Source organism: Castor canadensis, chromosome 12 (genome assembly GCF_047511655.1).
Source record: "Castor canadensis chromosome 12, mCasCan1.hap1v2, whole genome shotgun sequence".
NCBI lineage: Eukaryota > Metazoa > Chordata > Mammalia > Rodentia > Castoridae > Castor > Castor canadensis.
Genome location: NC_133397.1, coordinates 27,225,135 through 27,240,886, shown reverse-complemented (window position 1 = coordinate 27,240,886; position 15,752 = coordinate 27,225,135). Strand labels below are relative to the sequence as shown.

General features: G+C 36.2%; 1 protein-coding gene across 6 annotated transcripts in view; it reads right to left on the bottom strand.

Annotated features, from left to right (window-relative positions):
- The window catches only part of Slc30a6 (solute carrier family 30 member 6), a 52,127-nt gene that overhangs the window by 2,524 nt on the left and 33,851 nt on the right, over window positions 1-15,752 (bottom strand). For 5 of the 6 annotated variants that reach the window (XM_074049462.1, XM_074049465.1, XM_074049463.1 and 2 more), the window contains 4 exons: window positions 15,631-15,750; window positions 13,379-13,481; window positions 12,274-12,321; window positions 11,268-11,336 (listed from right to left, as the gene is read on the bottom strand). In XM_074049462.1, coding sequence (XP_073905563.1) covers window positions 11,268-11,336; window positions 12,274-12,321; window positions 13,379-13,481; window positions 15,631-15,750 — 340 coding nt within the window. Of the gene's footprint in view, window positions 1-7,291; window positions 7,381-11,267; window positions 11,337-12,273; window positions 12,322-13,378; window positions 13,482-15,630; window positions 15,751-15,752 lie in introns of all 6 variants that reach the window. The other variant, XM_074049466.1, reaches the window with a different exon arrangement.

Below are 15,752 nucleotides of genomic sequence, written 5' to 3'. Positions count from 1 at the left end.
CTGGCTTTGAATCACAAGCCTCTTGACCTCTGACTCTTGAGTAGCTAGGATTACAAGTGTGAGCCACCGGCAACCACCTATAAAACTCTTTTAATATGTTAAACTCACTTATCACACTTTAACTGTTATAAACACATATACTTATAATCACCAATAAAAGCTCAATATAACTTTCTTTGGGTCTTAAAGAAGGAAAATCTAAAGTAAATCCTAAAGAAAATCTAAACAGCCATCCAATTTACTATTGAAAGACCTTACATTTATTAGTACAATTAGGAATAATGGTGCTGATTCTATTTTAGCTAAGGAATTTTAGCCTGGAGCTATTCCTTGGCTTAGTTCAGGATAATAAGCATAGATGCAATCATTCTTCACAATGAAGATGATAGTGTTCATATACCCTGCAGGCAGCCGGAGAGATCTGTGTGACTTAAGATGCTTTTGCATGGGTTCCCGTGAATCTTCTGCTCGTTTATGTATCGCAGAGCACAGAACAAATAACTTCTTCGCTGCCACTTTGCTTTAGGTAACTATGTGTGTGCCAGCTTGAACTCTGACACCATGTTTTCCTTCTATGCAATTATACCCTTCTATTTGATAATGCTGCCTTGCTTTGCTATGTGCTGTAATGCATCCTAGTCACACATTAGCCTTTCTGTGTTGGTTTTCAATTTGCTTAACAATGCAGGTACCCTGCTTAAAATTTATATAATTTTAAACAGGATCACACTGTTATCCTGCCTTACTTAACTGCTTAGCTGAACACAGAACAGAGGTAGTATAAAAGTCTAGGTTCATGCACAAGCTGGAATGGGAAGGGGAATGAGCTAGGTATCATGGACAATGCTTATAGTTTATGCGTATAATTCTTTTTGGGGGTGGTACTGGGGTTTAAATTCAGGATGTTCTATCACTTGAGCAATACCCCCAGACCTTCTTGCTTTAGTTATTGGGATAGGGTCTCATGGTTTTTGTCTGGGTGGACCTGAACCACAATCCTCCAATTTATACCTCCCTCGTAGCTGGGATGACAGGCTTGCATTACTGCCCCCATGCCCCCCCTCCCAGATTTATTGGTTGAGATGGGGTCTTGTGAACTTTTTGGTCAGGCTGGTGTTGAAACGCAATACTTCCAATCTTCACCATCCTAGTAGCTGGGATTACAGAAGTAAGCCACCATGCTAATACCTTTATGGGTGTAATTCTATAGTGCTTTCTTCCCCCTCAAAGTCCTTTTCTAGCCTTGAACTCATTTTATTTCTATTATCCTGGTGAAGTAGGTAGGGCAAGAATGAGGGGAGGTTGGTGCTGAGAATTTTAAGACTGATATTTATACAGTTATTAACTGTAGAATTCTGAGCACATCGTTAACCACTCTGAGATTCACTTTCCTCATCTGTTCAGTAAGAATAATAATTGTGTTGCCTACCTCACAGGGTTGTTGTGAGGATCAAATGAAAATATACATGTAAGATCTATAAATGGTAAAGCACGATAGCCTTGTTTGTTAGTCCTTTGTGTTAAGGAAGTCTTACAGTCAGATGTTTTGTTTCATTGGTCAGTTATTTTTCTCCCTGATAGACTCACATTTAAAAGAAGCCAGGCATAGGTGGTTCACAGCTGTAATCCTAGCTACTTGGGAGGTGGAGATCAGAAGGATGAAGGTTTGGAACCATCCCTGGGCTAATAGTTCACAAGACCCTATCTCGAAAATCCCTAACACACACAAAAAAGGGCTGGTGGAGTAGATCAAGTGGTAGAGTGCCTGCCTAGCAAGTATGAGGCCCTGAGTTCAAACCTTAGTACCACCAAAAAAAAAAGAAGAAAAAGAAACATTTCTGTTTCATGCATTCTGTCCCTATTGTTAGAGAGCCTTTCTGCTGGAAATTGGGACCAAGCTAATTACAAGGGCATTATAATCAGTCATGTTGACAGGAAAGTGGCAAATGTGTTTCTTCCAGTCACAAGGTTGTTTTGGGAGGGATGCCAAATACAACTGGAAGGATATTCACTTGGATACAATTCCCCTTTACCAGTGTGAGTGCCTCCTACATGGATGTGTAATAAACACAAAAGATAGGCAATAGGTAGATAATAAGATTAAAAAGGCTGGCAGAGAACCCTAAACATAATGAGAAGTTGTTCTGATTTAATAGCATCATTCAAAAGAAGCTGAAAAAACTGAGTTCAGAAAAAAAACTGTAGGTGTAGATGACTGGTCATCATGTAAGAAATGAATGCAACAGTTTAGGTTAGAAATGAGAAAAGCTAAGCCAGGACAAAAACAGTGAGATCAAAGAGCATACAAGTAATCATATTCCAGGGCAGAAGACTTGATACTCAACTGCAGCTAACAGATAAAGGAGAAGGTCTCATTAAAGACAACCAAGGTTTCGTTGTCTAGGTACTAAGAGAACAGAGACCACCAGACTTCACAGTGATGGTTACAAGCATATTTATTAACTTGAAAAGGTGTTTATCGTAAGTTATATTTTAAAGTACATAATAACATGTAGGCACAGCAATGATCCTATTTTGGTTAAAACAGAATGCAACAAACATACATACACACACACACACACACACACACACACACACACACACACACACAAAGATATTAAGAAAGAGCAATTATCTGTAGATGGAAGAACTAAGGGTTTTTACTCTCTTCATGATTTATACATTCTTTTTTTTCCTAATAGTTAGGTCCTATTTGCCTAATAAAAATGTAACTTAAAATATACACTAGAATGAATAAGATTAATAACCTGCATAGCAGACATAACATTTTGATTTTTAGATGAATTCAGGTTTCCAAAAAAGAAAAATTATAACAAAACATGAACTGTTCATAAATTAGTCAAATAGTTTGTCTAATTACAACGTGCCTGAATCATGACTTAGAAGGCTAAAAACAGAACAGTAATGAGAGAGTGACTGTCAGTCATGAGATAGAAAAAATCTCTATATTCCTTGAATTTGATGACTTACCTATTACTTTTAGGTAAGAGAAGCCATGTTTAGAAATAAAGTCACCTTTGACTTCTCCCTTTTCCCTGACCCTACATCTCATCTTTGTCACTATACAAAACAATAAAAGATACTGTATTCTTTTTCAGTTTGACATGGAAATTAAAGTAAATAAGTGAAAACCACAAGCTCAGAAAATGAGCTTGAGCAGTCTGCTATGAGTATGGTGCATGTTTTAATCTGAGGCTATTGTGACATCACTTTTGGACACTTGAAAGCTTATTCCATTAATTCCCTGGGCCTTAATTAGAGACCATGCAAATGTAGTTTCTAAATGACTAAATTCTAAAAGAATGAAGGAACACTTTCGATTCATTAGTATCACCGCTACAATTAAAAGAATGGTTACAAATAAACTACACTACTTGCATAGCAGTTTGCATCAAAACCATAAAAAATGTGATTTTTTTTCTTTTCTTTTTTGTAGTACTAGGGATTGAACCCAGGGCCTTATGAGTGATAGGCAAGTGCTCTACCAATTAAACCACAACCCTGGTTGAAAACTGTAATTATTTTCTGACTCATAGAAACTACTAAAACTTAATCTTAAGGAATAACCATACATTATGTATTTAAAGTAGGTAACAGTAGGCATAGGAATGATCCTATTTTGGTTAAAACATATAGCATACACACATACATACATGTAAAGGTTATTCCATGAAATATTCATCCCATCTTGGCTATACAGGAACAGTGGAAATAACCTAAATGTTCACTGTGGGATTAATGAAGTAAATTATGGCATATTTGTACACTGTGAAACTCTGCAACTATTAAAAATAGTTCTTTGTTTTTGTTTTGTTTTGCTTTGTTTTTAGCAGTACTGGGGTTTGAACTCAGGCCACAAGCTTGCTAGGCAAGTGCTCTATTGCTTGAGCCACTCCACCAGCCCTTTATTATGTTGAGTATTTTTGAGGTGAGGTCTAATGAACTATTTGCCCAGGCTGGCTTTGAACCACGATCCTCATGATCTCTGCCTCCTGAGTAGCTAGGATTACAGATGTGAGTCACTGGTGCCTGGCTTCGTTTTTTAAATGCCCAAATTATCCTGCAGAAACAGAGAAACTAAGAGAGCAAAACTGAAAAACCTATAAACACCTACAGAAAAATGAAGTAATATGGTACCCCTATGAAATTCTAAAGACAAGATATAAACCTGCAAGGCATCAGAATCTGTGTAGGAGAAACAGAAGGAAACAACAGGGTATCTCACTGACCTAAAGTCCCAAAGCAGCTAAGAAGTACTTAGAGGAAATCTAAGACAGTTAATCTGAGAAAGGCAAATGAAAACAGAGTCTGAAGGCTACAAGAGCCTAAGCCCTGTGAGCTCTCAAAGTAATCAGGTAAAACTTTTTTTCTAGGACAAAGCCCTACACTGAGAACAACCAACCAAAGAAAAAGCCAAATTAAGCAGCAGAGCTGACAAAGGATAGAAGAGGTTCAAATAAACAGGAATAGTCAGGAGAAAGAAAAACTTCCACTAGGTCAAGTTATCAGAAAAAGGTGCTCTAGACCCATGAATTTACACAGCTTACCCAAAAACACTCAGGAAAACTAATTTCACATAAAAATGAGCAACAGCAAAGAACTGAGGCCAAATATCATACAGTTATAAAAAAGAATATAAAACAGATTATAAAAGGTTACAGAAAGATGTAACTATAAAACAGATAAAAACTATAACATACTTTTTCAAAACAAGTCAAAAGACATGAAACAAGAACACAAGACATAATTAGAAACCAGAGAAATGGGATAACAATTGAACCCATGGGAAAAAAAAAAATCACTTCAAAAAAGAAGACTATATTCAAGGGAATACAAAAGCAAACAAACATACATGTGTACTCTAAGAAAAATATTGGGCTGGGAATGTGGCTCGCTCCACAGGCTGCTTGCTTAGCATGCACAAGGTCTACGTTAGAACCCCAGTACTGAACTAAAAAACAAAAACAAAAACGGCAAACATTTAAAATCAAAAGAAAATAAAGAGATAATGTAAGAGAAAATAACAAATATGAAAGGCAACCATATAGCATGACAGCATGTACATAATAGGAGTTTCCAAAAAAGAAAATATTAGTAACGGTAATTGAAGAAAACATTCCTAAACGTTTTAACAAATACTTGTGAAACACTATGAAAAGCGTACACTACACCTGAAATAAATGACCCAGTATGAGCCCCACCTCCACCTGTTTTCTTGCCCAAGGGCTGCACTCATATCCAGGTGGAGTTCTTCACATTGAGAATTCAGGCCACCCTGGGAAGCATTCCTTGCCTATGGCAGGTGGAGTTGGTGCCTACCCTCTGCTCTGCTGGCGCCTGGGCATGGTGAGACTGCTGGGCAGCCTGCTGGGGTTGTGGGCCCACAAACTCATATTCTACTTTTTTAAGTGCTAGGAAATGAACTCACAGCCTTAGTACCTGCTAATCACATGCTCTAGTACTGAGCTACAATCCAACCCTTTGAAGAAAAAAATCAGGTATCAAAGTGAAAAGATAAAGTCACATATAAAAGGAAAAATAGATTGTCTCACCAATGCTTTATGTCAGAGGTAAAAATGAAGTAATATATTTAAGAAAAAAAGGGAAAAATATGTACTAAAGATTTTAAAACCAGTCAACTGATTTTCAAATACAATTTCCACAAACTGTTTTCAACATTCAAGAATTAAGGGACTATTGTTCCCAAGAGCCCTTTCTGAAGAATTTACTAGACAATGAGTTTTAGACATTCAAAATGATGGACAGGGAAAGAGTGGAGGGAGATAGAAGTAAAGCAGACATTTTCCACTAAGAAGAAATAAAAAAAAACCAGACGCACTGTATAAACACCAAAGTGAAACAAAGAACACAATTAATAAAGAGATAAATGAACTCAGGACAAAATAGACAACATTAAAGAGGAAACAACCCAGGATATGGAAAACCTCAGAAAAAAGAACAAAACAGAATTGCAAAACAAAATGGAAGGCCAATCCAGCAGAATAGAACAAACAGAACACAGAATCTCAGAACTTGAAGATGAAACGGTAATTAAAAGAAAAACTGAAGAACTATTAGGTAAACACCTAAAGATCTGTGAAAAGAAAATGCAAAAACTCACTGACTCCATCAAAAGACCAAAGCTGAGAATCATGGGCATTGAAGAAGAGGTGCAAGCAAAGGGAATGTGTAATATATTCAACAAAATACTAACAGAAATTTACCCAAATCTAGAGAAATCTAATCCCACACAGATGCAAGAGGCCTCCAGAACACCAAACATACCAGACCAAAATAGATCTACCCTATGGCACATTATCATTAAAACAACAAATACAGAGACCCGAGAAAGAATATTGAAGGCTGTAAGAGAGAAAAAACAAATAACGTACAAAGGTAAACCATTCAAAATCACAGCAGACTTCTCAACAGAAACATTAAAAGCAAGAAGAGCTTGGGGTGAGGTCTTCCGGGCACTGAATGAAAATAACTTCAACCCCAGGATACTCTACCCAGCATAACTATCATTCAAAACAGATGGAGCAATAAAAGTCTTCCATGATAAGCAGAAACTAAAACAATATGTGACCACAAAGCCACCACTACAAAAGATTCTTCAAGGGATTCTGCACACAGAAAGTGAAACCCAACATAACCATGAAAGGACAGGTAGTACCAATCTACAGGAAAAGAAAAAGCAAGAAAGTAGAGAGTAACCTCAACTTAGGTACACACAATCAAACCTTCAAACAACTAAGACAACTAAATGACAAGAATCACCACATACCTATCAATACTAACACTTAATGGACTTAATTCCCCCATCAAAAAGCACTGTTAGATGAAATGGATTAAAAAGGAAGATCCAACAATTTGTTGCTTACAGGAGACCCATCTCACTGACAGAAATAAGCATAAGGCTGGAAGAAGATTTACCAAGCCAATGGCCGCCGAAAACAGGCAGGAGTAGCAATACTTATCTCTGACAAAGTAGACTTCAAACCTACATTGATCAAACGAGATAAAGAAGGACATTCCATACTAATAAAAGGGGGAAATAGACCAAAAGGAAATAACAATTATCAACCTATATGCACCCAAAGTCAATGGCCCAATTTCATCACACATACCCTGAAGGACCTAAAAGCATATATTAACTCCAACACAGTGGTCTTTAACACCCCATTATCATCAATAGTTAGGTCATCCAAACAAAAACTCAATAAAGAAATTCTAGATCTAAAATATACAATAGATCAAATGGACCTACTTGATGTCTATAGAACATTTCATCCAACTTCTACACAATATACATTCTTCTCGGCAGCCCGTAGAACCTTCTCCAAAACAGATCATATCCTAGGGCACAAAGCAAGCCTCAGCAAATATAAAAAAACAGAAATTATACCATGCATTCTATCTGATCACAATGCAGTAAAACTAGAACTAACAACAAAAGTAAAGACAAAAAACATGCAAACAGCTGGAAATTGAATAACTCATTGCTTAATGAACAATGGGTCATTGATGAAATAAAAGAGGAAATTAAAAGGTTCCTGGAAGTCAATGAAAATGAAAACACAACCTACTGGAACCTATGGGACACAGCAAAGGCAGTCCTGAGAGGAAAGTTTATATCTGTGAGTGTATATATTAAAAAGACTGAAAGATCCCAAATCAATGACCTAATGATACATCACAAACTCCTAGAAAAACAAGAACAAGCAAATCCCAAAACAAATAGAAGGAGAGAAATAATAAAAATAAGAGCTGAAATCAATGAAATAGAAACCAAAAAAAAACATACAAAGAATTAATGAAACAAAACTTGCTTCTTTGAAAAATAAACAAGATCGACAGATCCCTGGCAAATGACTAAAATGAGGAGAGGAAAAAAAAAAAAAACAAATTAGTAGAATCAGGAATGCAAAAGGGGAGATAACAACAAACACCATGGAAGTCCAGGAAATCATCAGAAACTACTTAGAGAACCTATATTCAAATAAATTTGAAAATCTTAAAGAAATGCACAGATTTCTGGATACACATGATCATCCAAAACTGAACCAAGAGGATATCAATCACCTGAATAGATCTATAACACAAAATGAAATTGAAGCAGCAATCAAGAGTCTCCCCAGAAAGAAAAGTCCAGGACCTGATGGATTCTCTGCTGAATTCTACCAGACCTTTAACGAAGAACTAATACCAACCCTCCTTAAACTGTTCCACGAAACAGACAGGGAAGGAAAACTGCCTAACACATTTTATGAAGCCAGTATTACACTTATCCCAAAACCAGGCAAAGACACCTCCAAAAAAGGGGAACGATAGGCCAATCTCCTTAATGAACACTGATGCAAAAATCCTCAATAAAATAATGGCAAATGGAATTCAACACATCAAAAAGATCATTCACCACGACCAAGTAGGCTTCATCCCAGGAATGCAGGGGTGGTTCAACATACAAAAATCAATAAACGTAATAAACCACATTAACAGAAGCAAAGTCAAAAACCACTTGATCATTTCAATAGATGCAGAAAAAGCCTTTGATAAGATCCAACACTATTTCATGATAAAAGCTCTAAGAAAACTAGGAATAGAAGGAAAGTACCTCAATATCATAAAAGCTATATATGACGAACCTACAGCCAGCATTATACTTAACGGAGAAAAACTGAAACCATTCCCTCTAAAATCAGGAACCAGACAAGGATGCCCACTATCTCCACTCCTATTCAACATAGTACTGGAATTCCTAGCCAGACCAATTAGGCAAGAAAAGGGAATAAAAGGAATATAAATGGGTAAAGAAACTGTCAAAATATCCCTATTTGCAGACGATATGATCCTATACCTTAAAACCCAAAAAACTCTACTCAGAAGCTCCTAGACACCATCCATAGCTACAGCAAGGTAGCAGGATATAAAATCAACATAGAAAAATCATTACCACTTCTATACACTAACAATGAACAAACTGAGAAAGAATATATGAAAACAATTCCATTTACAACAGCCTCAAAAAAAATCAAATATCTAGGTGTAAACCTAACAAAGGATGTGAACGACCTCTACAAGGAAAACTATAAACTTCTGAAGAAAGAGATTGAGGAAGATTAGAGAAAGTAGAGATCTTCCATGCTCATGGATTGGTAGAATCAACATAGTAAAAATGTCTATACTCCCAAAAGTGATCTACATGTTTAATGCAATTCCCATCAAAATTCCAATGATACTCATTAAAGAGATTGAAAAATCTACCGCTAAATTTATATGGAAACACAAGAGGCCACGAATAGCCAAGGCAATACTCAGTCAAAAGAACAATGCTGGTGGTATCACAATACCTGACTTCAAACTATATTACAAAGCAGTAACAATAAAAACAGCATGGTACTGGCACAGAAACAGACATGAAGACCAGTGGAACAGATTAGAGGACCCAGATATGAAGCCACACAACTATAACCAACTTGTCTTTGACAAAGGTGCTAAAAATATACGATGGAGAAAAGACAGCCTCTTCAATAGAAACTGCTGGGAAAACTGGTTAGCAGTCTGCAAAACACTGAAACTAGATCCAAGTATATCACCCTATACCAATATTAACTCAAAATGGATCAAGGATCTTAATATCAGACCCCAAACTCTAAATTTGATATAGGAAAGAGTAGGAAATACTCTGGAATTAATAGGTATAGGTAAGAACTTTCTCAATGAAACCCCAGCAGCACAGCAACTAAGAGATAGCATAGATAAATGGGACCTCATAAAACTAAAAAGCTTCTGCTCAACAAAAGAAATGGTCTCTAAACTGAAGAGAACACCCACAGAGTGGGAGAAAATATTTGCCAGCTACACATCAGAGAAAGGACTGATAACCAGAATATATAGGGAACTTAAAAAACTAAATTCTCCCAAAACTAATGAACCAATAAAGAAATGGGCAAGTGAACTAAACAGAACTTTCTCAAAAGAAGAAATTCAAGTGGCCAAAAAACACATGAAAAAATGCTCACCATTTCTACCAATAAAGGAAATGCAAATTAAAACCACACTAAGATTCTATCTCACCACTATTAGAATAGCCATCATTAGCAACACCACCACCAACAGGTGTTCACGAGGATGTGGGGGAAAAAGGAACCCTCGTACACTGCTGGTGGGAATGTAAGCTAGTACAACCACTCTGGAAAAAAATTTGGAGGCTACTTAAAAAGCTAAACATTGATCTACCATTTGATCCAGCAATACCACTCTTGGGGATATACCCAAAAGACTGTGACACAGGTTACTCCAGAGGCACCTGCACACCCATGTTAACTGCAGCACTATTCACAATAGCCAAGTTATAGAAACAGCCAAGATGCCCCACTACTGACGAATGGATTAAGAAAATGTGGTATTTATACACAATGGAATTTTATGCAGCATGAAGAAGAACGAAATGTCATCATTCACTGGTAAATGGTTGGAATTGGAGAACATCATTCTGAGTGAGGTTAGCCTGGCCCAAAAGACCAAAAATCGTATGTTCTCCCTCATATTCAGTCATTAGTCAAGGGCAAACACAACAAGGGGATTGGACTTTGATCACATGATAAAGCAAGAGCACACAAGGGAGTTTTGGGGATAGGTAAGACACCTAAAAAACTAGATAGCAATTGTTGCCCTCAACACAGAGAAACTAAAGGAGAGACTCTTAAGGAACTGAGGCCAACAGGAGAAGGGGACCAGGAACTAGAGAAAAGATTAGATCAAGAAGAATTAACCTAGAAGGTAACATACATGCACAGGAAATCAATGCAAGTCAACTCACTGTATAGCTATCCTTATCTCAAGTAGCAAAAACCCTTGGTCCTTCCTATCATTGCTTATACTCTCTCTTCAACAAAATTAGAGACAAGGGCAAAATAGTTTCTGCCGGGTAGCAAGGGGATGGGTCGGAGAGGGAGGGGGTGGGGGAGTTAAGGGTGGGGGTGGGGGAAGGGGGGAGAAATGAAACCAACATTGTATGCACATATGAATAAAAAAAAAAAAAAGAAAAAAAAAGTTTAAAAAGGTAAAGAAAAACATTCCTCAATCTCAATTATGTAATTGAGCCCATGTAAATTTTAGACTTAACTACACAGAAATGGAAACGAAATCAAAGAAATGAAACTTTTAAAGAAATATTTTTCAGTTTTAAAATTAAAATTTAAGGTTTAAATGATAACTAAAGTAATACTTAGCAAACATACCAATGAGCCAAAACCTAGGGTCCAAAAATGTTCATTTCGGACTTCTAAAACTCCATCCAAGGTAGATACCTACTCAAAACACAAAAATAGGTTATCAGGGTTATCTGCACTTGACATATCTGGCATAGTTCAGTCATATGTTGCACTTGCTCTAAGCCTAAAATACAGGGCAAACCTGCACAAGGACACCCATTTGCCAAGAGGAGTCCCAGATCACTCGAGATAGTTCTCCTGTTTGTTCTGTGGTGACTCAAGGCTGCCCCAGTCCTTCTAGAATCAGTTCCTGTATGCTTGGAATTTCAACACTATGTGTTCTTTTGATTCTATCAATATCTTGTATTTGTAGTACAAGATTTTTTTTGTCTTCTCGACTATTTCTTTCCTTTATAACAAACCTGTGCACAAGTCTGTTCTTGGATTTGAGCTATCAGAAATCCTAAGGACAGACGAACAGTGTGTGGCCCAGAGATACAGTAGAAAAGAAGGCATACTCAGGGTCAGGCTTCACAAGCTTAGACATGTAGCTGGCTATATTGGGAAAAAATGGCGATTGTGATACTGACAACAAGAATTTAGAATTGTCTCAACATTCAAATAACTCAGTTATTTTATTTCTTCATTAGTTAGCTGGAAGAAATTTATAGATAATACAGTCTAAACCCACGGATCAAGATGCAAGGTGATGAAGTAATTAATATGCAAAAGTGAACATTGTCTGTCAAAATCCTAGATCTAACTATAGTCAGAAAAATCACAGCATTTACATAGCTAACAGTCTTTAGACTATTACCTTCTACATTATTTCAAGTGAATTTGACTTCCAAAGTGAGGAATACCTTAAATTTTTCTATTTTTTGCTACTGTTATGGCGCCTATTACATTATTATAAGAACATAAACTCCCCTAGAGTAAAATTCCAGGTAGGGTTTAATAAAATATTCTATGTACCCACCCTTCTAATTCCCTAGCATAAATTAAAATGACTTTACTGACTATTCCATCTTACCTCTCTGATTAGTTTATCCAATTGACCAATAACATGGGGTGGAGTTGTCTGGGGAAAAGGTAATAAAATATGATTAACCTAGGGAACAAAAAAATTTGCAATAATGGTCCTTAAACTCCTAAAATGAATTTTAAACCAACCTTTGCTTTTTTTTGTTTTGTTTTTTGGCAGTACTGGGGATTGAACTCCAACCTTTGCATGTGCCCTACTCTGATGTAGGAAAGAGAGGTTTCAAGTGGCCCACTACGGGAATAACATTACTAATTGGCCCACAGTCATTTATCTCACAAAGAAGCTTCAATCTTTAGAATCAAGTAAGATTTAAAGAACCAACCAACTAGATGCTGGTAGCTCATGTGAGGCCTGGAGTTCAAACCCAATACCACAACTCCCCCAACACACACAAAGGACTAACCAGGTAACCAACAAAAAAATCTTCAAGACATGTTTAGATAAGTAACATTTTATAAAGGGCATAACATCATGCAATGATTAGCAGTATCATATTGTTACTACTGCTTTTGGAGATGGAATTACAACCCCTAAATTTTAGAAAACTCATGAGAATAAGAGACAAAAGGAAAAGCAGTGCTCACATATATATCCATACTTGGGAAATTACTTTTGTATTCAGGGGCTTGATGAATACAGATGTTCCTACTGTTTCAATATGCAACAATTTATCATTTTTAAGTCTGAAATTTCAAAGTATCACTGATACAGTGACAACAAACCAGAAAGTAATCATAACCAGATTATTCAACAGCCAAACCACATTTACTAAGGGAAAATTATCTAAAAAAAAAAAAAAAAACCCAACAAATTTTAAGTAACATTGTTTTAACTTAAAACATTCTTAAAGGCAAATAATCTTAAATTCATGATTATATGTCACAGAAATACAGACAGAGTTTTGTCTAGTTTATGAGCCAATGGAATTTCACTTGGTTCCTACTATATAAATTTAGAAGATAAATGTTTGACTTCAATTCTAATAAGGCCTTCCAGTTGCTAAAGTTTTTATAATCAAGTAGAAGAACACATTCACTGCTACACTCTTGTAGAGGAACCTGGTCAATAAGAATTTACATTCCAAGAACCTTACCTGGAGCAGTACTTTCCCACTGTACACGCTCATGGGATACATAGTGCCAAATGTCATCAGCGCAATGGCTATTGCAGAGGCAGTATCTACAGCAAAGTAATTACTAAAGGGAAAACAGAATTTTCAATCTTAAATATATATTTCATGGGCATCTTAAAATTCAATCTACTGAAGATTAATTATCTAAAGCAAGAGGACTGTGTTTATCACAAATGGCTACTACTGACAAGGGAGTACCTAAAGAGGAAAAAAATATTCCAGGTTCTAGAATCAGGAATATTATCAAAGTTCAGTGGAAAAGGAACTAATAATTATGTAAGAGAGAAAAGAGGTGATGAAGAAAAATGTGAGCATTTCCTCACTATGTTTTTTCAACTTACTTGACAAAACACAGTGAGGAAAGATTTTAGATATATCCAGTTGCTTGAATTAGACAAAAAACTTCAAGTACTAATTTCTGATACATAGAGACTAATGGATTTCTTCAGTGATTCCATCAATTTTCCTATGAACAATTCTTAAAATAAAAAGTTGAAAAATTCCTCAAGAATTTATAAGTTAAGATTCTCTAGCAATACTATACAACATTATGGCTGAAGTGTACCATCTCAGCAATAGTTCAGATTTTGCTGAAGTTTTATTAACAAGAGAAATCAAAATGTCAATGGTTAATAAGCTGATCCTGCACACTTTTTTTACTGCATCCCTAATGCTGGAAATAGAAACATAAATAAGCCTGACCTTGCTTTGGAAATAGCAGGAATACATATATTACCCATGTATTGGTTACTTAAGTCTCTACAGGGTGTCAGATGCACAAATGAATAAGTGATACAGCTACTGGGGTGGGGATAATCCAGGAAGCTAAATATAAAATGAGCAGGTAGGCCTTCAAAGATGAGTGAGATAATGGGAAGAAGCTATTCCAGACAGTAAAAGCAGCATGTATGAGGGTAAGAAAACTCTGATGCAGCAACAAAACCACAAACACTGCAGTGCAGATACATGGGAAGTAGGGACTCAAGCAAATATTTGAACACCCATGTTCATAGTAGCATTATTCATAATAGCCAAATTTTTAAAAATGAAAATAACCCAAATATCATTGATGGATGAACGGGTAAACAAAATGTGTTATGTACATATAACGAAATGTTATTTTGCCTTAGAAATGAAGGAAATTTTGACACATCCTACAAAATGGATAAACCTTGAAAACATTATGCTACGTGAAATAAGCCAACCACAAAAAGACAAATGCTGTTTGAGTCTACTTATATAAAGAAGAATAGTTAAAACCAGAGGCAAAAAGTAGAATGGTGGTTTCTAGGGATAACAAATAGAGGAAAAAGGGGAGTTATGTTTGAATTTAGAGTTTCAGTTTGGGAAGATAAAAAGGTTTTAGGGATGAATGTTAGTTAGTGATGGTTTCACAAAAAATGGGAATGTACTTAATGGCACTGAACTCCATGGTTAAAACAAAAAAAATTTAACACAATTTTTCAAAAAGAATGAACTGGAATAAATGGTAGTAACATTCACTGAGTGGGGAAATGCAAGAGTTTTGGTGATACTGTGAAAATAGGTTCAGCTGAGACAGACATGAATACAAGTCAGGGAGATAGCGCCTTTTGTAATTCAATAGAGATCTGGACTAGACATGCAGATCTGGAAAGCCTCAGAGGTAGTAAAAAAATTTAAGTGATTTTTTTCGGAGAATATACAAAACAATAATGATGATGATTTAAGGACAGACTCTACTAAACAGCAATATTTAAAGGGTAAAAGGAATCATGTCATAAATGTTAATATTAAAGCAGCTATAATGTCTATTTCCTCAAAGACTTTATTTATGTATTTTGGTGGGACTGGGGTTTGAACTTAGAGCTTCATGCTTTGCAAAGCAGGTGCTCCATCTTGAGCCACACCTCTAGTTCATTTTGCTCTGGTTATTTTGGAGATGGGGTCTCGAGAAGTATTTGCCCAGGCTGGCCTTGAACCATGATCCTCCTGATCTCAGCCTCCCAAGTAGATAGGATTACAGGTATGAGCCTTCAGTGCACAGCTCTAAAATGCTTTATTTGAAAAATTACTTCACACCTACTTGAAAACACTTGAGGACAAAACTTGACCAAAGTTACACAGGTTACAAGCAAAAATGCTAGAAGCTTGACCACAATCCATCTTGCCCATGCCTTAAAAGTCAGGCCTCAAGAATCAAAACACACTTGACAGCAATAAAAAATACTTACTTAATTTCAATTAGCATGTATGTAATACAAAGAGCAAATGCTCCAGCAAGATCAATCAAAACAAATGGATTCATTCGGGGAAGGAAGATACTACTAAGTCCTGGAATAATTCCACACAAGCT